Below are 25,195 nucleotides of genomic sequence, written 5' to 3'. Positions count from 1 at the left end.
GCTCGAATTTGAATGTGCCGCGCAGCCCATTAAAGGGGCCAGGCACCCAAAAACAAAATTGAAGGTAACTTTACTGACAACCCCCCCCCCCCCCCAACCCCGGGGTATCTGAGCTCCTCTAATTCTGTCCTCTTGAGAATCCCTGATTATAATCACTGCACCATCGGTGGCAGAGCCTTCAGCTGCCTCGGCCCGAGCTCTGGAAATTCCCCCCTAAACCTCTCCGCCTCTCTTTCCTCCTTTAAAACGCTCCTTAAAACCTACCTCTTTGACCAAGTCTGCCCCAATTTGGCTCGGTGTTGAATTTTGTTTGATAATGCTCCCGTGAAGCGCCGTGGGATGTTTTACTAAGTTAAAGGCGCTATATAAATGCAGGTTGCTGTTGTTGGTTTGAGATGAGTGATGCTGCTGAAGTTACACACGACTACGCTCCTCCACCGTGCAGTTGGACAGTGCTGTGACATGTTCTGCTGGTTCATGAGGAAGTTGCATGGTTTTTGTGCATTGTTTTCACTGAAGAACATAATTTGTAATTCTAGGTCCTCGGGACGTCCCAAAGCAGTTCACAGCCAATGGCGTACTTTTGAAGTGTCAGCTATGGCTCAGTGGGTAGCACTCTTGTCTCTTGAGTCAGAAGGTTGTGGGTTCAGGTCCCACTCCAGGGACTTGAGCACAAAAAATCTAGGCTGCCACCCCAATGCAGTGCTGAGGGAGTGCTGCTACACTGTCGGAGGTCCCGCCTTTCGGATGAAACATTAAACTCTCTCGGGTGGATGTAAAAGATCCCATGACACTATTTCGAAGATGAGCAGGGGAGTTCTCCCCGGTGTCCTGGCCAATATTTATCCCTCAATCAACATATCAAAAAAACAGATGATCTGGTCATTATCACATTGCTGTTTGTGGGAGCTTGCTGTGCGCAACTTGGTTGCCGCGTTTCCTACATTACAACAGTGGCTGCACTCCAAAAATACTTCCTTGGCTGTAAAGCACTTTGAGGCGTCCGGTGGTTTTAAAAGGGACTATATAAATCCAAGTCTTTCTTTACTGTTATAGGGTCAATAAACATCTGATAAAAGAAAATCCTCCCGATATCTAACCCAATTCTCTGCTTAATCCTCATTCTCCCTAACTTAACTCATTCAAATAATCAGTCCAGATAAGAACATTAGGAACAGCAGCAATGTTCCCTCTCATTTTCTTTGGGTGCATGGCCCCTTTAAGGGGTTCTGGGGCCCATTCACATTCATACGCAGATGCGGTTTTTCCCATTGTAAAGCCAGCAAGCAGCCTGCGCTGGATGTCTAGACAGCCTCACGGCCCACAGCTTATCCAGGATGTTGAACAGGAGTTGGCCGTTCAGCCCCTCGAGCCTGTTCTGCCATTCAACCAGATCATGGCTAATCTGTACCTTAGCTCCATTTACCTGCTTTTATTCTGCAACCCTTGATACCCTTACCTCGACAAAATCTTAACAATCTCAGTCTTGAAAGCTCCAATTGTCCACCAGCATCCGCAGCTTTTTGGAGGAGCCAGTTCCAGATTTCCACTACCCTTTATGTGGGGAAAAGTGCTTCCTGGTTTCACACCTGGCTCTAATTTCAAGGTTATAGAAACATAGAAAATAGGTGCAGGAGTAGGCCATTCGGCCCTTCGTGCCTGCACCACCATTCAATATGATCATAGCTGATCATAACTTCAGTACCCCATTCCTGCTTTCTCTCCATATCCCTTGATCCCTTTAGCCGTAAAGTCCTTTTGAATATATCTAACGAACTGGCCTCAACAACTTTCTGTGGTAGAGAATTCCACAGGTTCACAACTCTCTGGGTGAAGAAGTTTCTCCTCATCTCGGTCCTAAATGGCCTACCCCTTATCCTTAGACTGTGACCCCTGGTTCTGGACCTCCCCAACATCGGGAACATTCTTCCTGCATCTAACCTGTCCAGTGTCAGAATTTTATATGTTTCTATGAGATCCCCTCTCATTCTTCTAAATTACATTGAATATAAGCCTAGTCAATGCATATGTCAGTCCTGTCATCCTGGGAATCAGTCTGGTGAACCTTCGCCGCACTCCCTCAATAGCAAGAATGTCCTTCCTCAGATTAGGAGACCAAAACTGTACACAATATTCCAGGTGTGGCCTCACCAAGGTTCTGTACAATTGCAGGACGACCTCCCTGCTCCTATGCACAAATACTCTCGATATGAAGGCCAACTTGCCATTTGCTTTCTTTACCGCCTGCTGTACCTGCATGCCAGCTTTCAATGTGTGATGTACCATGACACCCAGGTCTCGTTGCACCTCCCTTTTCCCTAATCTGTCACCATTCAGATAATATTCTGCCTTCCTGTTTTTGCCATCAGAGTGGATAACCTCAGTTTTTAATTCCAAAACCCCTTTCGAAAAAGGCCAATATCAAATTTATAATTTTGATCATCTTTTGAAGCTGTGCACTAGCTTTTATCCATTTGCATACATGGATATCTAAATCCCTTTGCGCCTCAACAGCTCCCACTCTCACCATGAAGAAATTATTCTGATCTGTCTTCCTCGGATCCAAAGTGAATGACCTCACACTTCCTCACGTGGAACTGCATCTGCCGTAGTCTTTGCTCACTCACTTATCTCTTATGTCCCTTTTGTAACTTGCTGCGCTCATCCATATAACTGGGGCTTATCTGCAAACTCACTATACAGGTTGAATCTCCTTTATCAGAACTCCCTTATAGAACATAGAAACTTATCCGGAACCACCCCTCGTCCAAAACTATTCCCGGCCACCGGGTGGCGCTTGCACAGAACTCCGACATGAACAAATTGAAGTCCTTCCTCACTGCCGATTCCTGCAATCGCTGGCCTGACCCCGCGATCCACCGCCACCCCCCCGCCCCCATGATCTCTCTGCCGCACTCCCAGCCCCAAGCCAGCCAGCCCCGATATCCCCTTGCTCAATACCTGTACCATCCAATTTAACGTGACCACCCCTCGTCTGGAAAAATCCCTTATCCAGAACAGGCCAGGTCCCGAGGTTTCCGGATAAGGGAGATTCAACCTGTACAACTCCCTGTTCCTTCGTCCAAGTTATTAATAAATTTAGTGAAAAGCTGAGGCTCCAGTGCCGATCCCTGGGGAACACCACTTCTCATTTTGCGCCAGAGAACAAACAAAATTGCCCTCTGACTGAAAGTGTTAAGTCCTAGTTCGGGTGATCAGCTGCATTCGACAACAATCGAGTCAGATACCTTCAATCTTTACGTCTTTATTGAAGCAGCTTCGGACCTGTTACCAAACTGCCAGCACAGAGTCTACAGATTCCGAGGCAGGCAGACAAAAGGTCTGCCTATCCTTACAGACGCATCCTTTTTATTCTTACAAACTAGAGGAGGTATGGCCTGCTTCATCAATCACAGTGTGTTACTAGAGCTTCATGAATTGACAGCCTGTTTATCTTTAGAGCACTTTCTGCTTTTACGAGCGGAATAGCCCAGCTTAATCACACTAGGCAAATGTGCACCTTATCAAGTCATGGCCATAAACCCTTATTTATCAGTGATGGTCACATAAGCTACTTTATCCCCTACTTTCTCACTGGAAACCAATTCTGTCTTTTCTTATTGATTCGTAGAACCATTTTATTAACCCTTTCATGATTCTTCCACATACATTCACAAAAGTAGGCGCAATCACCATTTTTTCTCTGACCCAATCCACAGGGCAGAGAATAGAACAATTTTCAGGTCTTCTGTCTTTTGGGTCGTGGTGGATGTGGGATTAGCTGCGGGGCGAAAGTGCTGTTGGGTTGGGTCGGCCGCCGTTCTGAGTCATCAGCGCCGTGCTGATGACGTCAGCGTCCCTCCCCATCAGTTAAAGGGGAAGGTCGCTGCGAGCTCTGCAGCAACTTTAGTGGCAAACACTGGGCCACCAGGGAGGGTATTGCCTGGACCAGCGGCCTGGCACCCAAGAGGGGGTGGCAGGCTGCCTGTTGGCAGTCCCTCCAAACCCGCAGGCAGTCGGCCGACAGTAAAAAAAAATAAAATTGGAGTCGCCAGCAGAGCCATGCCGTCCACACAACCACAAAAAGGGTACTGACAGAAAAACCTGTTGGGGGCACCAAGGGGCAATTCCGCACGGGACAATTTCCCGCGGGGCAATTTCAGAAAGGGGGTTGCCACCGGTTGGTAAGGGGTCGGCACATGCGCGACGCGGTGGGAAAATGTGCGGGGCGTTCCAAAACTAAAGCAGGGCAATAGACAAAATGGCGGCCTATCTGCACCGACCAAGTGGTGATGCCTTACCGACCCATGGGACAGCCTTTTTGAAAGGGGCAATTTCAGCTCCTCTGTCTCCTAACTCCCAACTAATTGCGGACCCATGGCACAAGGTTACCTCTAATTCCATGCACTCTCATTTTTGCTGCTAATATCTTGTGCAGAATTTAATCAAATGCCTTCTGGAAGTCCAATTGACAACATCCCCTTTATAATTCGTTCCTGGGATGTGGGCATCGCTGGCAAGGCCAGCATTTATTGCCCAGCCCGAATTGCCCTTGAGAAGCTGGTGGTGAGGCGCCTTCGTGAACCGCAGAGGGCAGTTAAGAGTCAACCACATTGCAACGCTACCCACCATGCTCGCGACCTCCTCATAAAAGGTTCACTAGATTTCTTCCTGGGATGAGAGTGTTGTTCTGTGAGTAGAGATTGAGCAGATTGGGCCTATACTCTCTGTGGGAGGTGGTCTCATTGTAACACACCTGATTCTGAGGGAGATTGACGGAGATTGCTGAGAGATTGTTTCCTCTGGCTGGAACGAGGGGGTCTTAGAAACATAGAAAATAGGTGCAGGAGTTGGCCATTCGGCCCTTCGAGCCTGCGCCACCATTCAATATGATCATGGCTGATCATTATTGCAACTTCAGTACCCCATTCCTGCTTTCTCTCCATACCCCTTGATCCCTTTAGCCGCAAGGGCCATATCTAACTCCCTTTTGAATATATCTAACGAACTGGCCTCAACAACTTTCTGTGTTAGAGAATTCCACATGCTCACAATTCTCTGAGTGAAGAAGTTTCTCCTCATCTCGGTCCTATATGGCTTACCCCTTATCCTTAAACTGTGACCCCTGGTTCTGGACTTCCCCAACATCGGGAACATTCTTCCTTCTTCCAATCTCATCAGAATATATGTTTCTATGAGATCCCCTCTCATTCTTCTAAATTCCAGTGAATATAAGCCTAGTCGATCCAGTCTTTCTTCATATGTCAGTCCTGTCATCCCAGGAATCAGTCTGGTGAACCTTTGCTGCACTCCCTCAATAGCAAGAATGTCCTTCCTCACATTACGAGACCAAAACTGTACACAATATTCAACGTGTGGTCTCACCATGGCCCTGTACAACTGTAGTAAGACCTCCCTGCTCCTATACTCAAATCCTCTCGCTATGAAGGCCAACGTGCCATTTGCCGCCTTCACTGCCTGCTGTACCTGCATGCCAACTTTCAATGACTGATGTACCATGACACCCAGTCTCGTTGTACCTCCCCTTTTACTAATCTGTCACCATTCAGATCATAATCTGCCTTCTTGTTTTTACTACCAAAGTGGATAACCACACATTTTTCTACATTATACCGCATCTGCCATGTATTTGCCCACTCACCTAACTGTCCAGGTCACTCTACAACCTCTTGGCAACCTCCTCACAGCTCACACTGCCACCTAGCTTAGTGCCATCTGCAAACTTGGTGATATTGCATTCAATTTCTTCGTCTAAATCATTAATGTATATTGTAAATAGCTGGGGTCCCAGCACTGAACCTTGTGGTACCCCACTATCACTGCCTGCCATTCCTACTCTTTGGCTTCTTGTCTGCCAACCAGTTCTCTATCCACGTCAATACATTACCCCCAATACCATGTGCTTTAATTTTGCACACTAATCTCTTGTGTGGGACCTTGTCAAAAGTCTAAATACACCATATCCACTGGCTCCCCTTTGTCCACTCTACTAGTTACATCCTCAAAAAATTCTAGAACACTTGTCAAGCATGATTTCCCTTTCATAAATCCATGCTGATTTTGACCGATCCTGTCACTGCTTTCTAAATGCGCTGCTTTTACATCTTTAATAATTGATTCCAACATTTTCCCCACCACCGATGTCCAGCTGACCGGTCTATAATTCCCTGTTTTCTTTTCCTCCTTTTTAAAAAAGTGTGGTTACATTAGCTACCCTCCAGTCCATAGAACTGATCCAGAGTTGATAGAATGTTGGAAAATGATCACCAATGCATCCACTATTTCTCGGGCCACTTCCTTAAGTACGCTGAAATGAAGACTGTCAGGTCTTGGGGATTTATCAGCCTTCAATCCCATCAATTTCCCTAACACAATTTGCCAACTAATAAGGATTTCCATTAGTTCCTCCTTCTCGCTAGACCCTCGGTCCCCTGGTATTTCCGGAAGGTTATTTGTGTCTTCCTCAGTGAAGACATAACCAAAGTATTTGTTCAATTGGTCTGCCATTTCTTTGTTCCCCATTATAAATTCGCCTGATTCTGACTGTAAGGGACCCACATTTGTCTTCACTAATCTTTTTCACTTCACGTATCTGTAGAAGCTTTTGCAGTCAGTTTTTATGTTTCCTGTAAGCTTACTCTCATATTCTATTTTCCCCCTCCTAAATAAACCTTTTGTCCTCTGCTGAATTCTAAATTTCCCCCAGTCCTCAGGTTTGCTGCTTTTTTTTGGCCACTTTATATGCCTCTTCCTTGGATTTAACACTCTCCCTAATTTCCCTTGTAAGCCACAGTTGAGCCACCTTCTCCGTTTTATTTTTACGCCTGTCAGGGATGTACAATTATTGAAGTTCATCCATGTGATCTTTAAATGTCTGCCATTGCCTATCTGCTATCAAACCTTTAAGTATCATTCGCCAGTCTATCCTAGCGAATTCACGTATCATGCTGTCGAAGTTATCTTTCTTTAAGTTCAGGACTCTAGTCTCTGAATTAACTGTGTCACTCTCCATCTTAATGAAGAATTCTACCATATTATGTTCACTCTTCCCCAAGGGGCCTCGCACAACAAGATTGCTAATTTGTCCTTTCTCATTACACATCACCCAGTCTAGGATGGTCAGCTCTCTAGTTGGTTCCTCGATATATTGGTCTCGAAAACCATCCCTAATATATTCCAGGAAATCCTTCTCCACTGTATTGCTACCAGTTTGTTTAGCCTAATCTATATGTCGATTAAAGTCACCCATGATAACTGCTGTACCTTTATTGCACGCATCTCTAATTTCCTGTTTGATGCTGTCCCCAACCTCACTGTGACTGTTTGGTGGTCTGTACACAACTCCCAATAGTGTTCTCTGCTAGTGTGGGTTGTGTACTAGGGTCACCGTCTCAGGATAAGGAGTCGGCTATTTCAGACAGAGATGAGGAGAAATTTCTTCACTCAGAGGGTTGTGAATCTTTGGAATTCTCTACCTCAAAGGCTGTGGATGCTCAGTGATTGAGTATAATCAAGGCTGAGATAGATAGATTTTTGGACTCTAGAGGAATCGAAGGATAGGGTGATCAGGCAGGAAAGTGGAGTTGAGTTTGAAGATCAGCCTTTATCTTATTGAGACTTGGATGACATTCAGGCTTGGGTTGATAAGTGGCAAGTAACATTTGTGCCACACAAGTGCCAGGCAATGACTATCTCCAACAAGCAAGAGTCTAACCACTGCCCCATGACATTCAATGACATTACCATTGCCGAATCCCCCACCATCAACATCCTGGGGGTCACCACTGACCAAACATTTAACTGGACCAGCCACATAAATATTGTGGCTACAAGTAGGTCAGAGGCTGGGTATTCTGTGGCAAGTGTCTCAACTCCTGACTCCTCAAAGCCTTTCCACCATCTACAAGGCACAAGTCAGGAGTGTGATGGAATACTCTCCACTTGCCTGAATGAGTGCAGCTTCAACCAACACTCAAGAAGCTCGACATCATCCAGAACAAAGCAGCCCGCTTGATTGGCTCCCCATCCACCACCTTAAACATTCACTCCCTCCACCACCGGCGCACCGTGGCTGCAGTGCGTACCATCTACAAGATACACTGCAGCAACTCACCACGGCTTCTTCAGCAGCACCTCCCAAACCCACGACCTCTATCACCTAGAAGGACAAGGGCAGCAGGTGCCTGAGAACACCACCACATCCAAGTTACACACCCTCCTGCCGTTCCTTCATCATCGCTGGGTCAAACTCCTGGAACTCCCTCGCTAACAGCACTGTGGGAGTACCTTCACCACACGGACTGCAGCGGTTCAAGAAGGCGGCTCACCACCACCTACCCAAGGGCAGTTAGGGATGGGCAATAAATGCCGGCCTTGCCAGCGATGCCCACATCCCAGGAAGGAAAAAAAAAAAGAATTTCAGAGCAGACTCGAAGGGCTGTATGGCCTACTCGTGCTCCTAATTTTCATGTTCTTATGTTCTTAAAATTCGACTAGATTTGTCAGACATCTTTGATCAACTGATACTTGTCGAAGTAATTTCGGAACTGGCCACTATCAATATTGCGAAGCAGGATTCCTGTGATCCTGTTTGTCATTATATTAAAATAAATTCATCTTTTATTCTCATTGTTTTCTGATAGATATTAGACTCATTTCTCTCCAACACTTGGCAACGACCTGGAGAACGAAAGTCGAATTTCCACATCTGCTGGTGCGACTAATGAATAAGTCCAGGTTACGCTATTATGGACGGCCTGGAACAAAGGTGGACTTTCCTTATCAGGTCAGTGACCTCGGAAGCGTTTCCTCCCCTACGTTCTGAAGACTTTGGAATTTTGATCCAGAACTTTCATTATTTGCACAAAAATACCAGCCGTGAAGTGTCAGACGTGGCTCAGTGGCTAGCATACTCGTTTCTGAGTCAGAACACTGTGGGTTCAAGTCCCACCCCAGCGACTTGAGCACATAAATCTAGGGTGACACGCCAGTGCAGTGCTGAGGAAGTGCTGCACTGTCTCAGGTGCCATCTTTCGGATGAAATGTTAAAGTCTGCTCTCTCAAGTGGACATAAAAGATCCCATGGCATTATTTCAAAGAAGAGCAGGGGAATTATCCCTGGTGTCCTGCCCAATATTTATCCCTCAATCAACATTATAGAAACAGATTATCTGGTCATTTTTACATTGCTGTTTGTGGGAGCTTGCTATGCGCAAATTGGCTGCTGCGTTTCCCACATTACAACAGTGACTGCACTCCAAAAGTACTCCATTGGCTGTAAAGTGCTTTGAGATGTCTGGTGGCCGTGAAAGGCGCTATATAAATGCAAATCTTTCTTTCAGTGCACAGCCGTCAGTATTACAATTAGTGCCCTTGTTTACTTTTCAGTGCAAATCATTTAAAGGAGACAATAGCGCCAATATTTGCGGGGGAGGAGGGAGGTTGCAGGGGAGGTCGACAAGGGCCAAAGAAGCAGTGGGGAGGGGCGGGAGAGGGGCGGGGGAGTGGGGAGGGATGGGGGAGGGGAGCAGTAGGGAGTGGCTGGGGAGAGGGCAATGGGGAAGGGTGGGGAGTCTGGCAATGGGGAGGGAGGGAGGGGGGCAGTGGGGAGGGGCCGGGGAGTCCGGCAATGGGAAGGGGCGGGGGAGTCCGGCAGTGGGGAGGGGCGGGGGAGTCCGGCAGTGGGGAGGGCGGGGGAGTCCGGCAGTGGGGTGGGGCGGGGGAGGGGGGCAGTGGGGATGGGCGGGGGAGGGGGGCAGTGGGGAGGGGCGGATGAGTCTGGCAGTGGGGAGGGGCGGATGAGTCTGGCAGTGGGGAGGGACGGGGGAGGGGGGCAGTGGGGAGGGGAGAGGGGCGGGGGAGTCCAGCGGTGGGGGGGGGCAGTGGGGAGGGCTGGGGGAGTCCGGCAGTGGGGAGGGTGGCAGTGGGGAGGGGCGGGGGAGTCCGGCAGTGGGGAGGGGGGCAGTGGGGAGGGGCGGGTGAGTCTGGCAGTGGGGAGGGGCGGGTGAGTCTGGCAGTGGGGAGGGGCGGGGGAGGGGGGCAGTGGGGAGGGGCGGGTGAGTCTGGCAGTGGGGAGGGGCGGGGGAGGGGGGCAGTGGGGAGGGGCGGGGGAGGGGGGCAGTGGGGAGGGGCGGGGGAGTCCGGCAATGGGGGGGGGGGCGGGGGAGGGGGGCAGTGGGGAGGGGCGGGGGAGTCCGGCAGTGGGGGGGGGGGCAGTGGGGAGGGGTGGGGGGCAGTGGGAAGGGGAGGGGAGAGGTGGCAGTGGGGAGGGATGGGGGCGGGGGAGGGGGTTAGTGGGGAGGGGCGGGGGAGGGGGCAGTGGGGAGGGGTGGGGGCAGGGGGCAATGGGGAGGGGCGAGGGAGTCCGGCAATGCCGATAGGTCGAAGGATTCCCGGAGGTGGTTGCAGGGAGCACTCGTACTGCTCACAGAGTGTTGGCACAGTCACTCACCTTGTGAAGCTGACAGAACCTGCCTTGCTTTCACTGCTGGGTTTCCTGACCCTCGGGAAAACTGTTCAGCACAATGAACTTGACACCGGGCTCCCAATTGCCCTGCAGGAGCCCGATTTAAAGATGTTAATACGTGTCCCACCTCTCCACGCCAGGACATTCAGACGTTCCAATATCTGCCACTGTACACTGTACAATTGGCGGCAGGCACGTGTGTGGCGTTGCGCGCATTTAACCCCCTGAGCCCTGACCCCCCTCCCGCATGTCATGCGGGGTTAATATCTCGGCCATTAAGTCTCAGTACTATATCTCTTCATGTATTCAGTCTCAACAATTTGCTTTTAATTTACCTTCAGGAACATTTGGGGGAGACTTTGATCCTCATCCCAAAAGTTAATTTATCTTTCGGTTTCCTTGTTAGCAACCCAGTGGGTTTTTTTATTCGCTCCTTGGATGTGGATGCCGCTGGCAAGGCCAGCATTTATTGCCCGTCCCTAATTGCCATGGAGAGGGTGGTGGTGAGTCTTGAACCGCAGAGGGCAGTTAAGAGTCTGTGCAGTGGGTCTGGAGTCAGGTATAGGCCAGACCGGGGTAAGGATGGCAGATTTCCTTCCTAAAGGACATTAGTGAACCAGATGGGTTTTTCTGACAATCCTGTAGTTTCATGGTCTCCATTTTAATTCCAGATTTATTTAATTAATCGAATTTAAATTTCCCAGCTGCCGTGGTGGGATTTGAACTCACATCTCTGGCTCATTAGTCCAGGCCTCTGCATTACTAGACCTGTAACATAACCATCATCATCATAGGCGGTCCCTCGAGCGAGGATGACTTGCTTCCACCAGAGTTCACAGATGTTTCAATGAAGGACCCGATGTTCCAGTCCTGAACTCCAGTTGAGGGGGTGGAAGATGCCTGTGTGTGAATTTTTTTATCGTGTGGTGACCGTTGCACACCAGCCACCACACGGGCTTGACAGAGCTAGGCTTTTATCCAGTGGCAAGGGTTAACCAGGAAGACTGGAGACCTGCTCTGCTGCACGGACCGAGTGCGCCCACATATCGCAGTGTGGGCTGACCCCTGCTGCCCCTGGGCTCTTCTGGGCCCCGTACCCTCATTCGTTGCACCTTCGCCCACGACGTTCCAGGGCCCGGCGCTCCAGCTCTATTTATAACATAACCACTGTGCTACTGTTAAGGTGTTCCTCCGCTGGAGCTAAGTGACCTTTGTTTTAAGCTTTGCTTTTAGCCGGGTGGGTGTACTCTCTGCTTTTGTGTTTGGGGCCATGAGTGCCCACTGTCGAGCACGGCGATGCACCTCCTGTCCTTTGGCCGACGGCCGTGCGTTAAGATTTTATTTTGGCTCTTGCTGCAGGCCTACCTTGAAGTGGCGGATCAGACAGGTATGATGCCGGTCGTCCTGTGGAACTCCCTGTGCCCAGAGTGGTACCAGTCGCTGCACGTGGGCACAGTGCTCCTTCTGCACCGCTACTCTGTCAAACACAGTTACCAGATGAGGACCTGGGCCACTCCACACGACCCACAGACCAAGACTTTTCGAGCCATAGGTGAGAGTGCTGCCTTCAGTATTGTCTCCAGTAAGTACAGTGGGCTGGATTTTCGGTGGATTACGCCTCTGTTAGCGCCCGGGGCAGGGGTGGGGGGAGGTAATGGGTCTGGAAATGATTAGTGCCAGCGCGGTCAGCCTCCAGCGGCCCGCCGGGAAATCTGGTGCTGGTTTTGCGGTGGCACGGAGCAGTAGCGCCAGGGAGCGTCGCGCCGGTGTGCAAGGCCCCGGTATTGTCCTGATCGCAACATTTGCTTTGCGCTGGGCCCGTCGCGCCCCATAGACAACCCGGCAATCAGAGCTATACCGGCGGCGGCGAGGGAAGGAATGACTGCATGCGGCAAATCTCATTGCGTTTTTTGATTTAATTTTGCGATTTAACTCCCATTTGGGATGAGCAATCTATTGGGAATGTTTTTTGTGCCGGATTTTTTTTTTCCCAGGGAAGCCTCTCTTTGGGCACTCCAATGCTAGCTCTATGGCAACAGATCTTCAGTTATCCACCCGGCCTAGCGCCCTAAGAGAGGTTTGGAACGTTTCCCTTAACACTCCGCTCCACTCTCAGGATGCAGCAACCAAATTTGTTGGCTGCCCCGCGCAAAATTTACCGCCTCGTCGCCATTAACGCCCTGAGAAGCCTTCAACAGAAAACTCAGCCTAGAGAGTATTAACGTGCATTATTCTGCTGAACATACATCCCATAGTGTTCATTCTGTGACTCCAGCAACCACTGGGCTGGTCACTCGATTAGCCTCCGTATCCTTGCTTTCCGAACATGGCCTCGATCATTTCTCACTTTTTAAAATCCTGCCATATGCTTCTTTCTCTCTCTCCGCCCTTCCCAGTGTCTATCGAGCCAAATCTGTCTCTTTTTTTCTTAAACTTTTCTCCATCTGTCTCTCTCTGGTTCTGCCGAATGTTTCTCTATCTCTAAACCCGGTCGGCAGGATCCTCGGTGACCTGTTTGTGGCGGCGCTCCTCCGGGGAGCGGAGCGCCGATGTCCAATGCCGCCGATTGCGTTTGTGTCACGCTTTCGGCACTCTCCTGATCCTTTATGCCGTGCCAGAATACCGACGGGTCAAACCTCTCGGTACAGCCCTGCCAGCAGTGGTAAGTATGAAGACTTGCAAAAAGGTAAGTTAAAGTTTTTATTTTTAATTATTTTTCAGCGATTTAGGGTTTTGTGAATGTTTTTTGCCATTTTTTTTGTTCCGCCCCTCCCCTCCCAAGGCCCCCTCTTTGCGCCGTGAATCCTCGTGCAACGCCAAGTTTGCTGATGCGGATGTAAAGGCCGAAAGTTAGGCCTAAAAACGGTAGTGCAGCGAAACCGGAAACTTTGGCGTAAAACTACCATTTTCACTGACAACCGAAAATCTAGCTCTATAGAGTATAGAATCTTACACCATAGAAGGAAGCCATTCGGCCCATTGTGCCTGTGTCAGCTCTTTGAAAGAGCAATTCAAGTTGTTCCCCTCACCACTTCCACCTCTGACCCCCCCCGACCCTCCCCGACTCCCCCACGCTACTCTTTCTCCAAAGCCTTAGCAATTTGAACATTTAATGTGCGTTAATGTGTTAAATCTTAATGTGTTGGTATAAAATTCCTCTTTTACTGGAGTTATTAAACCGTTTGAAATGAATGTTCATAAAGCAGATGGAGGAGTTTTGTCTAAACATGCTAAGAATCTGTACACGGACATTGGAACACTGCAGCTTCCCCGGCTACTTCTGCCTCTCAACAGGGATCCTCACCAGGCTGTATCTAAACTCTCTGCGCATGGCCAGTATTTATCCCTCAACCAGCAGTACTAAAACAGATGATCTGGTCACGATCTCATTGCTGCTTGTGGGACCTTGCTGCGGTGAAATTGTCCGCCGCGTTTCCTGCATTGCCACTGTGATTACACTGAGAAAATACATCATGGGTTGTACAGGGCTGCCGAATGTCCAGAGATTGTGACAAGCTCTGTATAAATGCAAGTGAGATTACAAAAGGATTGGAGTACAAGAGTAAAGAAGTCTTACTTAAATTATATAGAGCCTTGATGAGAACACACCTGGAGTACTGTGTACAGCTTTAGGTTTCTTACCTAAGGAAGGATATACTGGGGGGAGAGAGAGAGAGAGAGAGAAAAAGAGAAAGAGAGAGAGAGAGAGAGAGGGGCTGGGGAGAGTGGGGGAGAGAGAGAGAGAGAGAGAGAGGCTGGGGGAGAGAGAGAGAGAGAGAGAGAGGCTGGGGAGAGAGAGAGAGAGAGAGGCTGGGGAGAGAGAGAGAGAGAGAGGCTGGGGGGAGGAGAGAGAGAGAGAGAGGCTGGGGGGGGGGAGAGAGAGAGAGAGAGAGAGAGGGAGGCTGCGGGGGGGGGGGGGGGAGAGAGAGAGAGGGAGGGAGGCTGGGGGGAGAGAGCAAGAGAGAGAGAGAGACGTTTGGGAGGGGAGAGAGGGAACTCCGAGAAGACGGATCACGTTCTTTCAACCCCCTACAAGGGATATCGTTGGAATGGATGATATCCAGATGTCACGACACTGTCACTATTCACTTCATACCCAATAAACCTGTTAACAATCCATACATAATGACCCATCAATGGTATGGTGGGGGGGGGGGTACTGGGGTACAGGACTTTGGCTGGCCCTTGTCGTCTTCTGGGGAGCTCTGTCCTCTGTCACTTCAGGAAGTTAAAGTGGATCAAGTTACAATGTGTAATGGGCGGTTCCAGTTAAACATTCCTGTGAAACTTCAGGGTGTGGCTTATCCTCCAAGGGGACCAATCAGAAACAAAGGATGGAGCATGGTGGCCATTTTTGCAGTACAATCGGCGCATCCAGATAAATATTGGTCAGGACACCGGGGATGATTCCCCTGCTCTTCTTCGAAATAGTGCCATGGGATCTTTTACGTCCACCTGAGAGCAGAAGGGGGTCCTTGGAGTGGGATTTGAACCCACAATTTTCTGACTCAGAGGCGAATGTGCTACCCATTGAGCCACAGCTAACACTGATAACTGAGATAGATAGATTTTTGGATGTGAAGGGAACCAAGGGATATTGGGGGGATAGTGCAGGAAGGTGGAGTTGAGGTAGAAGGTCAGACATGATCTTATTGAATGGCGGAGCAGGCTCGAAGGGCCAAATGGCGTACTTCTCCTATTTCTTATGTTCTTATATTCTTTAAGTTGGATGTGTCTCTATGGGGAGAGAGAGGGTATATTATATATTGAGCAAAATCTGGCTTTCCCAACTGCTTGCTTCGAAGACTCTTTAGTGATGGGTTTCCACGTGCTGACCTTCAAAAATAAATATATTTTGAGAGATTCCATTGTTGGCTGTGATGTGTTTCAGAGATCTGCCTGAATCCCCGCGATCCTTGTGCTGACATCCAGATCGTGCCCACAGAGCAAATCAAAGCAGAGTGGAGGTTGCCTGACATTAAGTATAATTTCATCACAAGGTACTGTTCCAGTAATCGCCTCTATTTCCCATCCAATGCCTGTGCATCGTGGTAGCCACCATTATGTGGGGAGCCATGTCCATGTTTTTCATGTTCCCGTGCTTGTGATAAAAGCTGGTTATGGCGCAGAGTGCACTGAGGTCTGATCACTCTCGCTGTAGGAATCGTTATCATCCAGCCCCTCGTGGGTGCCAGGCCGCTGGCCCGGCCAAAACCCTCCCTGGTGGCCCCGTGGACCAAAGTAAAATATCTGCAGAGCTTGCAGCGGCCCTCCCCTTTCAGTGAACGGGAAAGATGTGGTGACGAGCCAGCGTGATGCCATCATCAGCGCTACGCTGATGACTGACAGCGACAGACACTCGGCCCGCCCCACTTCCAGCCCGCTTGGGGAGAAAAAAAAAGACAAAGAGCTGAATTTCGCGCAAGAGGCCACCGCATCCACCGCGACTGTGTAAACACATCAAACACGGTTGGTGCGGCCTGTTTCCGGCGGGGCTGAATTTCGGCCCCCTTAATTCGTGTCCAGAGGAGTAGTGGGATCGTGAGCACACTGAGTATGTTCCTGGACAGAGGTCAGGACTAATGATCCAGACACCGCAATTCGAATCCCACCACAGCAAGGGGAATTTAAATTCAGCTCATTAAATAAATTCTTATAGTGTCAGTAATGGTCGTAAATTGTCGATTTAGCAATGGTACATCAGTATGAGGCAAAAGTAGCAGAATTGCCGACATTTAGTAGTTTGCAGGCCATCGCACTATAATGTTAAATGGAACATTTACCACTAGGACAGCATAGTGGGGTGGGGGTATGGTGGCATAGTGGTTATGTTACTGGACTCGTAATCCAGAGGCCTGGACTAATGATCAGGAGACGGGAATTCCACTGCAGCTGGGGAATTTAAATTCAGTTAATTAAATAAATCTGGAATTTAAAAAAAATTTAGTGTCAGAAATGGTGACCATGAAACTACCGGATTGTCGGGAAAACCCAACTGGTTCACTAATGTCCTTTAGGGAAGGAAATCTGCCGTCCTTACCCGGTCTGGCCTATATGTGACTCCAGACCCACAGCAATGTGTATGACTCTTAATTGCCCTCTGAAATGACCCAGCGAGCCACTCAGTTGTATAGGGACACTCGCATCCCTTAAATGAATTTTTTAATTAAGAAGTGCACTTGCTGTTGGTAACTGGACTCCTGCTCAGAAAATAATCGCTGCAGGCACAGCCAGTGACTAAAGCAAGTGTACGTTTACATTTGCTTAGTCTTGTTAAGCAATGTTCTGGAGGGATATTTCACCTTGATTTGTCTCTGTAGGCTGGAGCTGGATAAACTGCCTGATGCTCACACGTGTGATGTTATTGGCCTCGTCACCTTTGTGGGAAGATGTGAAAGGATAAGAAGGGAAGGTAATCTTTCAAAGCGTTGATGGTGGGAGAAATTGCCAATTCAGCTCCGATGGCTGTTGCTTTGTTGACCATAATTAAACAACTGTTTAACTCTCTTCCCCATCTTTGTGCTGACACAGATGGCAGCGAGGATTTCTACCTGTACCGCTGGGTTCATGCTGTAGATGGCAGCACCGAGCAACCTTTTGTCCTTGAACTGTTTGCAACTTCACAGCCAGAAACCTTTGAACAGATCCATCCGAGTAAGTAATGCTTTGCATTTCAGCAATTAAACTACTGAACTAACCGACGGGGGCAACTTGCATTTATATAGCGCCTTTAACAATAACTGGCATCACCTTTAACAACAACAACTTGTATTTATATATCAACTTTGAGGAAGGATGGGCTGGTGTTGTTTTCTTTGGAACAGAAGCTGAGGGGAGACCTGTGTATAAAATTCCGACATTACTGTGCACTCCAACAACTTGAAGTTTCTGCTTTTTAAAAAATGATCGTGCTAATGAGCCTGCTCCATTCCCAGCTTTCTCACCTGCCTGTTCCATTCCCGGCTTTCTCACCTGCCTGTTCCATTCCCGGCTTTCTCACCAGCCCACTCCATTCCTGGCTTTCTCACCTGCCTGCTCCATTTCCGGCTTTCTCGCCAGCCCACTCCATTCCTGGCTTTCTCACCTGCCCACTCCATTCCCGGCTTTCTCACCTGCCTGCTCCATTCCCGGCTTTCTCACCAGCCCGCTCCATTCCTGGCTTTCTCGCCAGCCCACTCCATTCCTGGCTTTCTCACCTGCCCACTCCATTCCCGGCTTTCTCACCTGCCTGCTCCATTCCCGGCTTTCTCACCAGCCCGCTCCATTCCTGGCTTTCTCACCAGCCCGCTCCATTCCTGGCTTTCTCACCTGCCCGCTCTATTCCTGGCTTTCTGACAAGCTCGCTCCATTCCTGGCTATTTTACATTGTTTTTAATGAACCCGCTCCGGTGACGAACTGGCAACACACATGCGCAGACCGCTTCCGATTCATTGGCAGCAACCGCGCCCATAAAAAGATGAGGGGCCGAGATAGAGTGGATAGGCAGGAGCTGTTTCCCTTGGCAGAGGGGCCAACACCCAGGGGGCATAGATTTAAAGTAATTGGTAGGAGGTTTAGAAGGGATTTGAGGAGACTATGTTTACCCAGAGGGTTGTGGGGGTCGGGAACTCACTGCCTGAAAGAGTGGTAGAGGCAGAAACCCTCACCACATTTAAAAAGTACTTGGATGTGCACTTGAAGTGCCGTAACCTACAGGGCTACGGATTAGGCTGGGTAGCTCTTTATCAGCCAGTAAGGACCTGATGGGCCAAATGACCTCCTTCCGTGCTGTAAATTTCTATGATATGATTCTTAACAGCAACTTGTTTTTATGTACCACCTTCAGCGAGAACAACTTCACACGAGTATGTCTGTGTGTTCACGTGTGGATCTCTCACGGTGTTGTACACGGGAGAGTGAAGGCCTGTCTAGTCTGAAAATGGTCGCCAAAGAGTCTGAGGACAGCGAACCCTAACACTGTGACTGCCTGTGTAATAACCTAGAGATTAAAAATCAACGGGAAAAAGTGGGGAACTTAAATTGGAACAGAATGCGTTATTTTTTTGTTTTAAATCCGTACAATCTCCGCAGGAAATCTCGAATCCCACAAATCAGCACGAGCCACACTGCACATGGCAGTGACCCACAACCCACAGTCAGCCCCAGTTACAGAGTGATCGTCCAGGTCGCGGAGTAGAGCTGAGGAGAATAATCGTTCAAAGCAATCGAACACTGGGCACCAGTGACCTAATGAATGAACAGAGCGCTGTGCGCAATACTACGAGACGATGGACTGATATATACTCACGCTGCCCTCAACATATTCGGATGTGATGTTAAACTGAGCTCCCGTCTGCCCTCTCAGGCGGATGTAAAAATCCTGTTCCGAAGAGGGGCAGGGGGGTTCTCCCCGGTGTCCTGGGCCAATATTTATCCCACATCCAACATCACTAAAAATACAGATTATCAGTAAATAGTGCATTGTTGTTTGTGGTATCTTGCTGTGCGCAAATTGGGTGCCACGTTTCCCACATTGCAACAGTGACTACACTTCAAAAGTACTTCATTGGCTGTAAAGCACTTTGAGACGCCTGGTGGTCGTGAAAGGCGCTATAGAAATGCAAGTCTTTTTCTTTAGGGAAGGAAACCTGTCGCCCTTACCCGGTCTGGCCTATATGTGACTCCAGACCCACAGCAATGTGGTTGACTCTTAACTGCCCTCTGAAATGACCTAGCAAGCCACTCAGTTATAAGAAACTGCTATAAAAAGAACAACGGTTCTTAAGGGGTTGTTGTTTGTGGGAGCTTGCTGTGCGCAAATTGGCTGGCACGTTTCCCACATTACAACAGTTGCCACACTTGAAGAAAGTACTTCATGGGCTGTAAAGCCCATTGGGACGTCCTGTGGTCATGAAAGGCGCTATACAAATGCAAGTCGTCTTACGTAGAAATGCTTTTTCCTTGCAGTGACTTACCTGGTGTGCACACAGATGAAGGTAGTTCGAGGATTCCGTTCTGGAGGAGCTGCCACCAGTGTTCCCTACCTCACCACCTCCAATGAAAGTCAGATATCGATCTCAGGTGGGTTATTACAGAATTCGGAACTTTATGTCATCTTCTGCGTACGTAATAAGCATTCTCCGTTTCAGGTATCGCATCTTTGGGTGAACATCTGTAAACCTCTGATTCTGGTGTGTTAATTGGCAACGGTTCCAGCACTGACTTACGAAACTCGAGGAACGTAAGAAATAGGAGCAGGAGTCGGCCATTTGGCTACTCGAGCCTGCTCCACCATTTAATAAGATCCATTTCCCTGCCCTCTCCCCATATCGCTCAAAAATCTGTCGATCTCCGCTTTAAATATATTCAATGACCCAGCCTTCGCAGCTCTCTGGGACAGAGGATTCCATAGATTCCTCCTCATCTCAGTTTTAAATTGGAGACCCCTTATTCTAAGACTATGTCCCCTAGTTTTAGTCTCCCCTATGAGAGGAAATATCCACCTTGTCGAGCACCCTCATTATCTTATAAGTTTTAATAAGATCACCTCTCATTCTTCTGAACTTCAACATGTAGAGGCCCAACCTACTCAACCTATCTTCATAAGTCATCCCTCTCATCTCTGGAATCATCCTAGTGACTCTTGGACCGTCCCGAGAAGGTCAGATGGTGTTCGAGGGGGCAGTCCAGGCGCTCACAGGTGCCGCCATTTTAAAAATTGAATTTTACAGGGTGGAGTTGCATTGCTGCGAAGCTGAATGTCCTTTGCATACTCGAGACCCTGTGTGGTATATTAAGGCAAAAGCAAAATACTGCGGATGCTGGGATCTGGAATAAAAACAAAAAATGCTGGAAATCTCAGCGGGTCAGACAGCATCTGTGAAGAGGAAGCAGAGTTAACGTTTCGGGTCGATGACCCTTCATCAGAACTGGAGAGTGTTCGGAAAGGACAGATTCTTAACAAGCACCGAAAGGGGGAGGGGAGGAAAGAACAAAAGGGAAGGTCTGTGATAGGGTGGAAAACAAGAGAGATTAGAGAGACAAAAGGGATGATGGGCCAAAATCAAATGGTAATGCCAAGAGTTAGAAAAACATTAGTCAAGATAGGGTGTGAATGGTGGGATAATAACCAACTGCCATTAGAGACCAGGAGAAAAAAAGAAAGAAACCGGCTCGGGGGGTGGGGTGGAGAAAGGGAGCCAAAGATGGCCAGAGGTTACGCTCTGAAATTGTTGAACTCGATCTTGAGTCCAGAAGGCTGTAAAGTGTCTAAACGAAAGACGAGGTGCTGTTCCTCGAGCTTACATTGAGCTTCATTGGAACAGTGTAGGAGGCCGAGGATGGAAATATCAGAGTGGGAGTGGAACGGACAATTAAAGTGACAGGCGACTTGGTCACACTTACGGACTGAACGGAGGAGTTCCGCAAAGCGGTCACCTAATCTACGCTTGGTCTCCCCAGTGTAGAGGAGACCGCATCGTGAGCAGCGAATACAGTATACTAAATTGAAAGAAGTACAAGTAAATCGCTGTTTCACCTGGAAGGAGTATTTGGGGCCCTGGATAGTGGGAAGGGAGGAGGTAAAAGGACAGGTGTTGCATCTCCTGCGCTTGCACGGGAAGGTGCCATGGGAACGGGAGGGGGTGCTGGGGGGGTGACTGCGGAATGGACCAGGCTGTCGCGGAGGGATGCTGAAAGGGGAGGGGAGGATGTGATTGGTGGTGGGCTCATGCTGGAGGTGGCAGAAATGGCAGAGGATAATCCGTTGAACGTGGAAACTGGTGGGGTGAAAGGTGAGGACAAGGGGAACCCTGTCCTGGTTCGGAGAGGATGGGGAAGGGGTGAGACCAGAGGTGCAGGAAATAGAACGGACACGGTCGAGGGCTATATTAACCATGGCGGAGGGGAATCCTTGGTTGAGGAAAAAAGAAGACATGTCAGAGGCACTAGTGTGAAAGGTGGCGTTGTCAGAGCAAATGCGACGGAGACAGAGAAACTGGGAGAATGGAATGGAGTTCTTACAGGATGCAGGGTGGGAGGAAGTTTAGTCCAGGTAGCTGTGGGAGTCATTGGGCTTTTAGTGGATACTGGTCGAAAGCCGGTATGTGGTATAGTAAGGGTCTGTTCCCTTCATAAATGAGTAGTAGGTGATTAGATTGAGGATTACAAAATTGTGAATGGGCATGACTGTGTTCCCCTTGAAAGGCTATTTCAACTTGATGGGTTGGAGCTGACCAGAGGTCATGTCTGTAAGCTATGTAAGGGGAGGGTTAGGTTAGATGCTGGACACTTCTATTCCCCAAGGATACGAGACCTATGGAACGTGTTACCGGCTCGGGTGGTGAGTGTAGAATTTCTACGTGGCTTCAAGAGAGGGCAGGACCAGTTCCTCATTGGAAAGGTCACATCTTATCAACGGTCGGTAATATATCAGATGCTATGTGATGATCTGGGTTAGCTTTGATCGCCTTGGGGTTGGAGAGGAATCTCCCAATTTTATTCCATTGCAGATTGGTCCAGGAGATTCCATGACCGATGGGCGGTACGTGGGCAGGTAGTCAATTTCATATATACTATTATTATTGCACATTGCCATACTTCAGTAAACCAGACAGAAATACAAAACAAACATCTTTTACAGTCACTTAGTTGCTACCACAAGTTAATTTTGATGCTTTCCATTTTGAAGTCCTTTGTTCGAAATGCTACATGTGAATTTCATAGAAGCTTTCAGCACAGCAGGAGACCATTTGGCCCAGCTTGCCTGTGGCGGCTCTTTGAAAGAGCAATCCGATTAGTCCCACTCCCTGCCCTTCCCCCAAAGCCTAGCATTTTGTTCCTTTTCATTTATTTACCCAAATTCCCATTTTTTGTTTCATTTTCAAAGTATCCAACTCCATTTTGAAAGTAACGATTGAATCTGCTTCCACTGCCCTTTCAGGCAGCGCGTTCCCGATCACAACAACTCACGATGTAAAGAAAAAACTCATCTTCCCTTAGTTCTTTTGACAATTACCTCGTGGGGCCGAAATTGCCCACCGCCTGAAATGAGGCGCACCGACCTGTTTCGATGCGTTCTGGTTGCCTCAATGATTGGGGTGGACAAACCGTTGAATTTCAGCACTTCGGGGTTTTTTTTGAGCGGGGTGAAAGTGGGGGCTGGGCGGAGTGGGGACAGGGTGGGGTGACCGGCGCTGCAAGGCATCAGCGCCGCGCAGATGATGTCATCGTGTCACAACGTCTCTCCCCTTCAGTTAAAGGGGAGGGCCACTGCGAACTCTGCAGCCACTTTAGTGGCAACCACTGAGCCACCAGGGAGGGTTTCGGACGGGTCAGCGGCCTGGCACCCAAGAGGTGCTGGCAGACTGCCTGTTGGCGGCCCGGCCGAACCAGCGGCCATAATTTTCGGCCCTACCTGGCAGTCGGCCAACAAAAAAAAACAACATGGCGTCGTCGGCCGTACCATCTCCCCTTTAAGGGTGGACGAGCCACCCAGCCACAGAGAGTGCACTGACATGAAAACCTGTCGGGGGCACCGACCGGCCTCGGGGGCAATTCCGGGAAAGGGTCACTTTCCCGAGGGAGCAATTTCGGTAAGGGGTTGGCATGTGCACGCTGTGGCGGGAAAACGGGCGGAGCGGACTCGGACAATGCTCTAAAACTGAGGATGGGCCATTTTCAAAATGGCAGCCTCTCCGCAGAGACTCGGCGGCCATAACTCACCGCCCCGTGTCTGTTTCTTTCAGGCGACCAGAGGCCTTATCGGGAGTGGCAATTTCAGCCCCTAAATCTTAAAAATAACAAAAATGCTGGATATCTCAGCGGGTCAAACGGTATCCAGTTCTGGATGAGCAGAAATTTTCTCCCAATTAAATACTGGGAAGAGCGAAGCCATTATCTTTGGTCCCTGCCACAAACTGCATTCCCTAACTATTGACTCCATCCCTCTCCTTAGCATCTGTCTGAGGCTAAACTCGACTGTTCGCAACCTAGGTGTCATATTTGACCCTGAAATAAGTTTCCAGCCACATACCCACGGCATAACTAAAATCGCCTTTTATCCACCTCCGTAACATTGCCCACCTCCACCTCAGCTCTTCTGCTGCTGAAACCCTCATCCATGCCTTTGTTACCTCTAGATTTGACTACTTCAACTCACTCCTGGCTGGCCTCCCACATTCTACACTACATAAACTTAGGCTGTTGAGTTTTGGATGACCTTGTGTCCTAACTCGCACCAAGTCCCGCTCACCCATCACCCCTGTGCTCGCTGACCTACATTGGCTCCCGGTTAAACAACGCCTCGATTTCAAAATTCTCATCCTTGTTTACACATCCCTCCATGGCCTCGCCCATCCCTATCTCTGTAATCTTTTTCAGCCTCACAAACCCATAAGATGTCTGCGTTCCTCAAATTCTGCCCTCTTGAACATCCCTGATTATAACTGCTCAACCATTGGTGGCCGTGCCCTCAGCTGCCTGGGCCCTAAGCTCTGGAACTCCCTCCCTAAACCTCTCCGCCTCTCTACCTCTCTTTCCTCCTTTAAGACGCTCCTTAAAACCTACCTCTTTAACCAAGCTGTTGGTCATCTGCCTTAATTTCTTCTTTTGAGGCTTGGTGTTAAATTTATCTGTTTTGTCTTAAAACACTGCTGTGAAACGGCTTGGGACCTTTTACTATGTTTAAAGGTGCGATATAAATAAAATTTATTATTTTAAGCAAGTACAGGGGTAGGGATAGGAGGGAGGGGAGGAAAGAACAAAAGGGAAGGTCTGTGATAGGGTGGAAGGCAGGAGAGATTCAATGACACAAGGGATGATGGTACAAAGCAATCTTAAGCAACCTTAAATCTTTTGATACTCAGCAGGTCAGGCAGCATCTGTGGAGAGAGAAACAACGTTAACCTTTCAGGTCGATGACCTATCGCCAGTTCTGAAGAAAGGTCATCGACTCGAAACGTTAACTCTCTTTCTCTCTCCACTGCCTGAGCATCCACTGTAATTTGCTTTTGTGTTAAATCTTTTGATCTTCGATTTCAATTGCATTGCCAGAGTGATTAAGACAAAAGAATCTCCAGCATATCTTATACCTAGCTGTGTTTCTTTTCTCCTTTAATTCTTCCCTGCTATTCTCAAGTAAAGAAAAAAACCCTTAACAAACCTTTGGTGAATCCCAAACCCACCAGTAACTGTGATGTCTTTAAACGGTGACTCAGCTGTCTGTATTATTTTGCAGTGATGACTACTTCAATCAGCCTCATTTTAGTGTTGCTTTGTACTGTCCTCAGTATTGCTCTTTGCTTTTGAGTCTGCGGTCCATATATATTATAAATAAATGGCAGCGGATGAATGGAAGGCTGTAATTTAATCATCGGATTCAAATGGCACACAATTCATTCGAGCTCCCCTCATGTGGGGCTGTGTTGTCATTTGAAACCTGGAGGACTAAATTATCGACTAATTGCTCCCGTTCATCCATAATCCTGTATACTTCCACAAGGTTGTTTTCCTGCTCAGCAGTGAACCTGTGCCGATACCGTTAAGAATGAATCATTTGTTGCTGAAGGCTTTGCCTAAATTGACACACCCAAGCAATCATCTATAGAAGCCACAGGTTGCTAGCTCGATCACAGAATCTCACCGCACGGGAGGAGAACATTCGGCCCATCATTCCTGTGCTGGCTCTTTGAGCTGTCCAATAAATCGCACTCCTCTCCCACCCCACTCTT

The 25,195-nt window shown here is 48.7% G+C and overlaps 1 protein-coding gene across 1 annotated transcript in view; it reads left to right on the top strand.

Annotated features, from left to right (window-relative positions):
- radx (RPA1 related single stranded DNA binding protein) overlaps nucleotides 1–25,195 on the top strand; it is a 108,809-nt gene that overhangs the window by 21,393 nt on the left and 62,221 nt on the right. The window contains exons 3-8 of the mRNA XM_070882862.1: nucleotides 8,664–8,806; nucleotides 11,846–12,038; nucleotides 15,378–15,486; nucleotides 16,807–16,898; nucleotides 17,018–17,140; nucleotides 19,434–19,547. Of these exons, the coding sequence (XP_070738963.1) occupies nucleotides 8,664–8,806; nucleotides 11,846–12,038; nucleotides 15,378–15,486; nucleotides 16,807–16,898; nucleotides 17,018–17,140; nucleotides 19,434–19,547 (774 nt within the window). The remainder of the gene's footprint in view (nucleotides 1–8,663; nucleotides 8,807–11,845; nucleotides 12,039–15,377; nucleotides 15,487–16,806; nucleotides 16,899–17,017; nucleotides 17,141–19,433; nucleotides 19,548–25,195) is intronic.

Source organism: Pristiophorus japonicus, chromosome 6 (assembly GCF_044704955.1).
Source record: "Pristiophorus japonicus isolate sPriJap1 chromosome 6, sPriJap1.hap1, whole genome shotgun sequence".
NCBI classification, from domain to species: domain Eukaryota; kingdom Metazoa; phylum Chordata; class Chondrichthyes; family Pristiophoridae; genus Pristiophorus; species Pristiophorus japonicus.
Note: the sequence above shows the minus strand (reverse complement) of the source record. Positions and strands in the feature narration are given on the sequence as shown.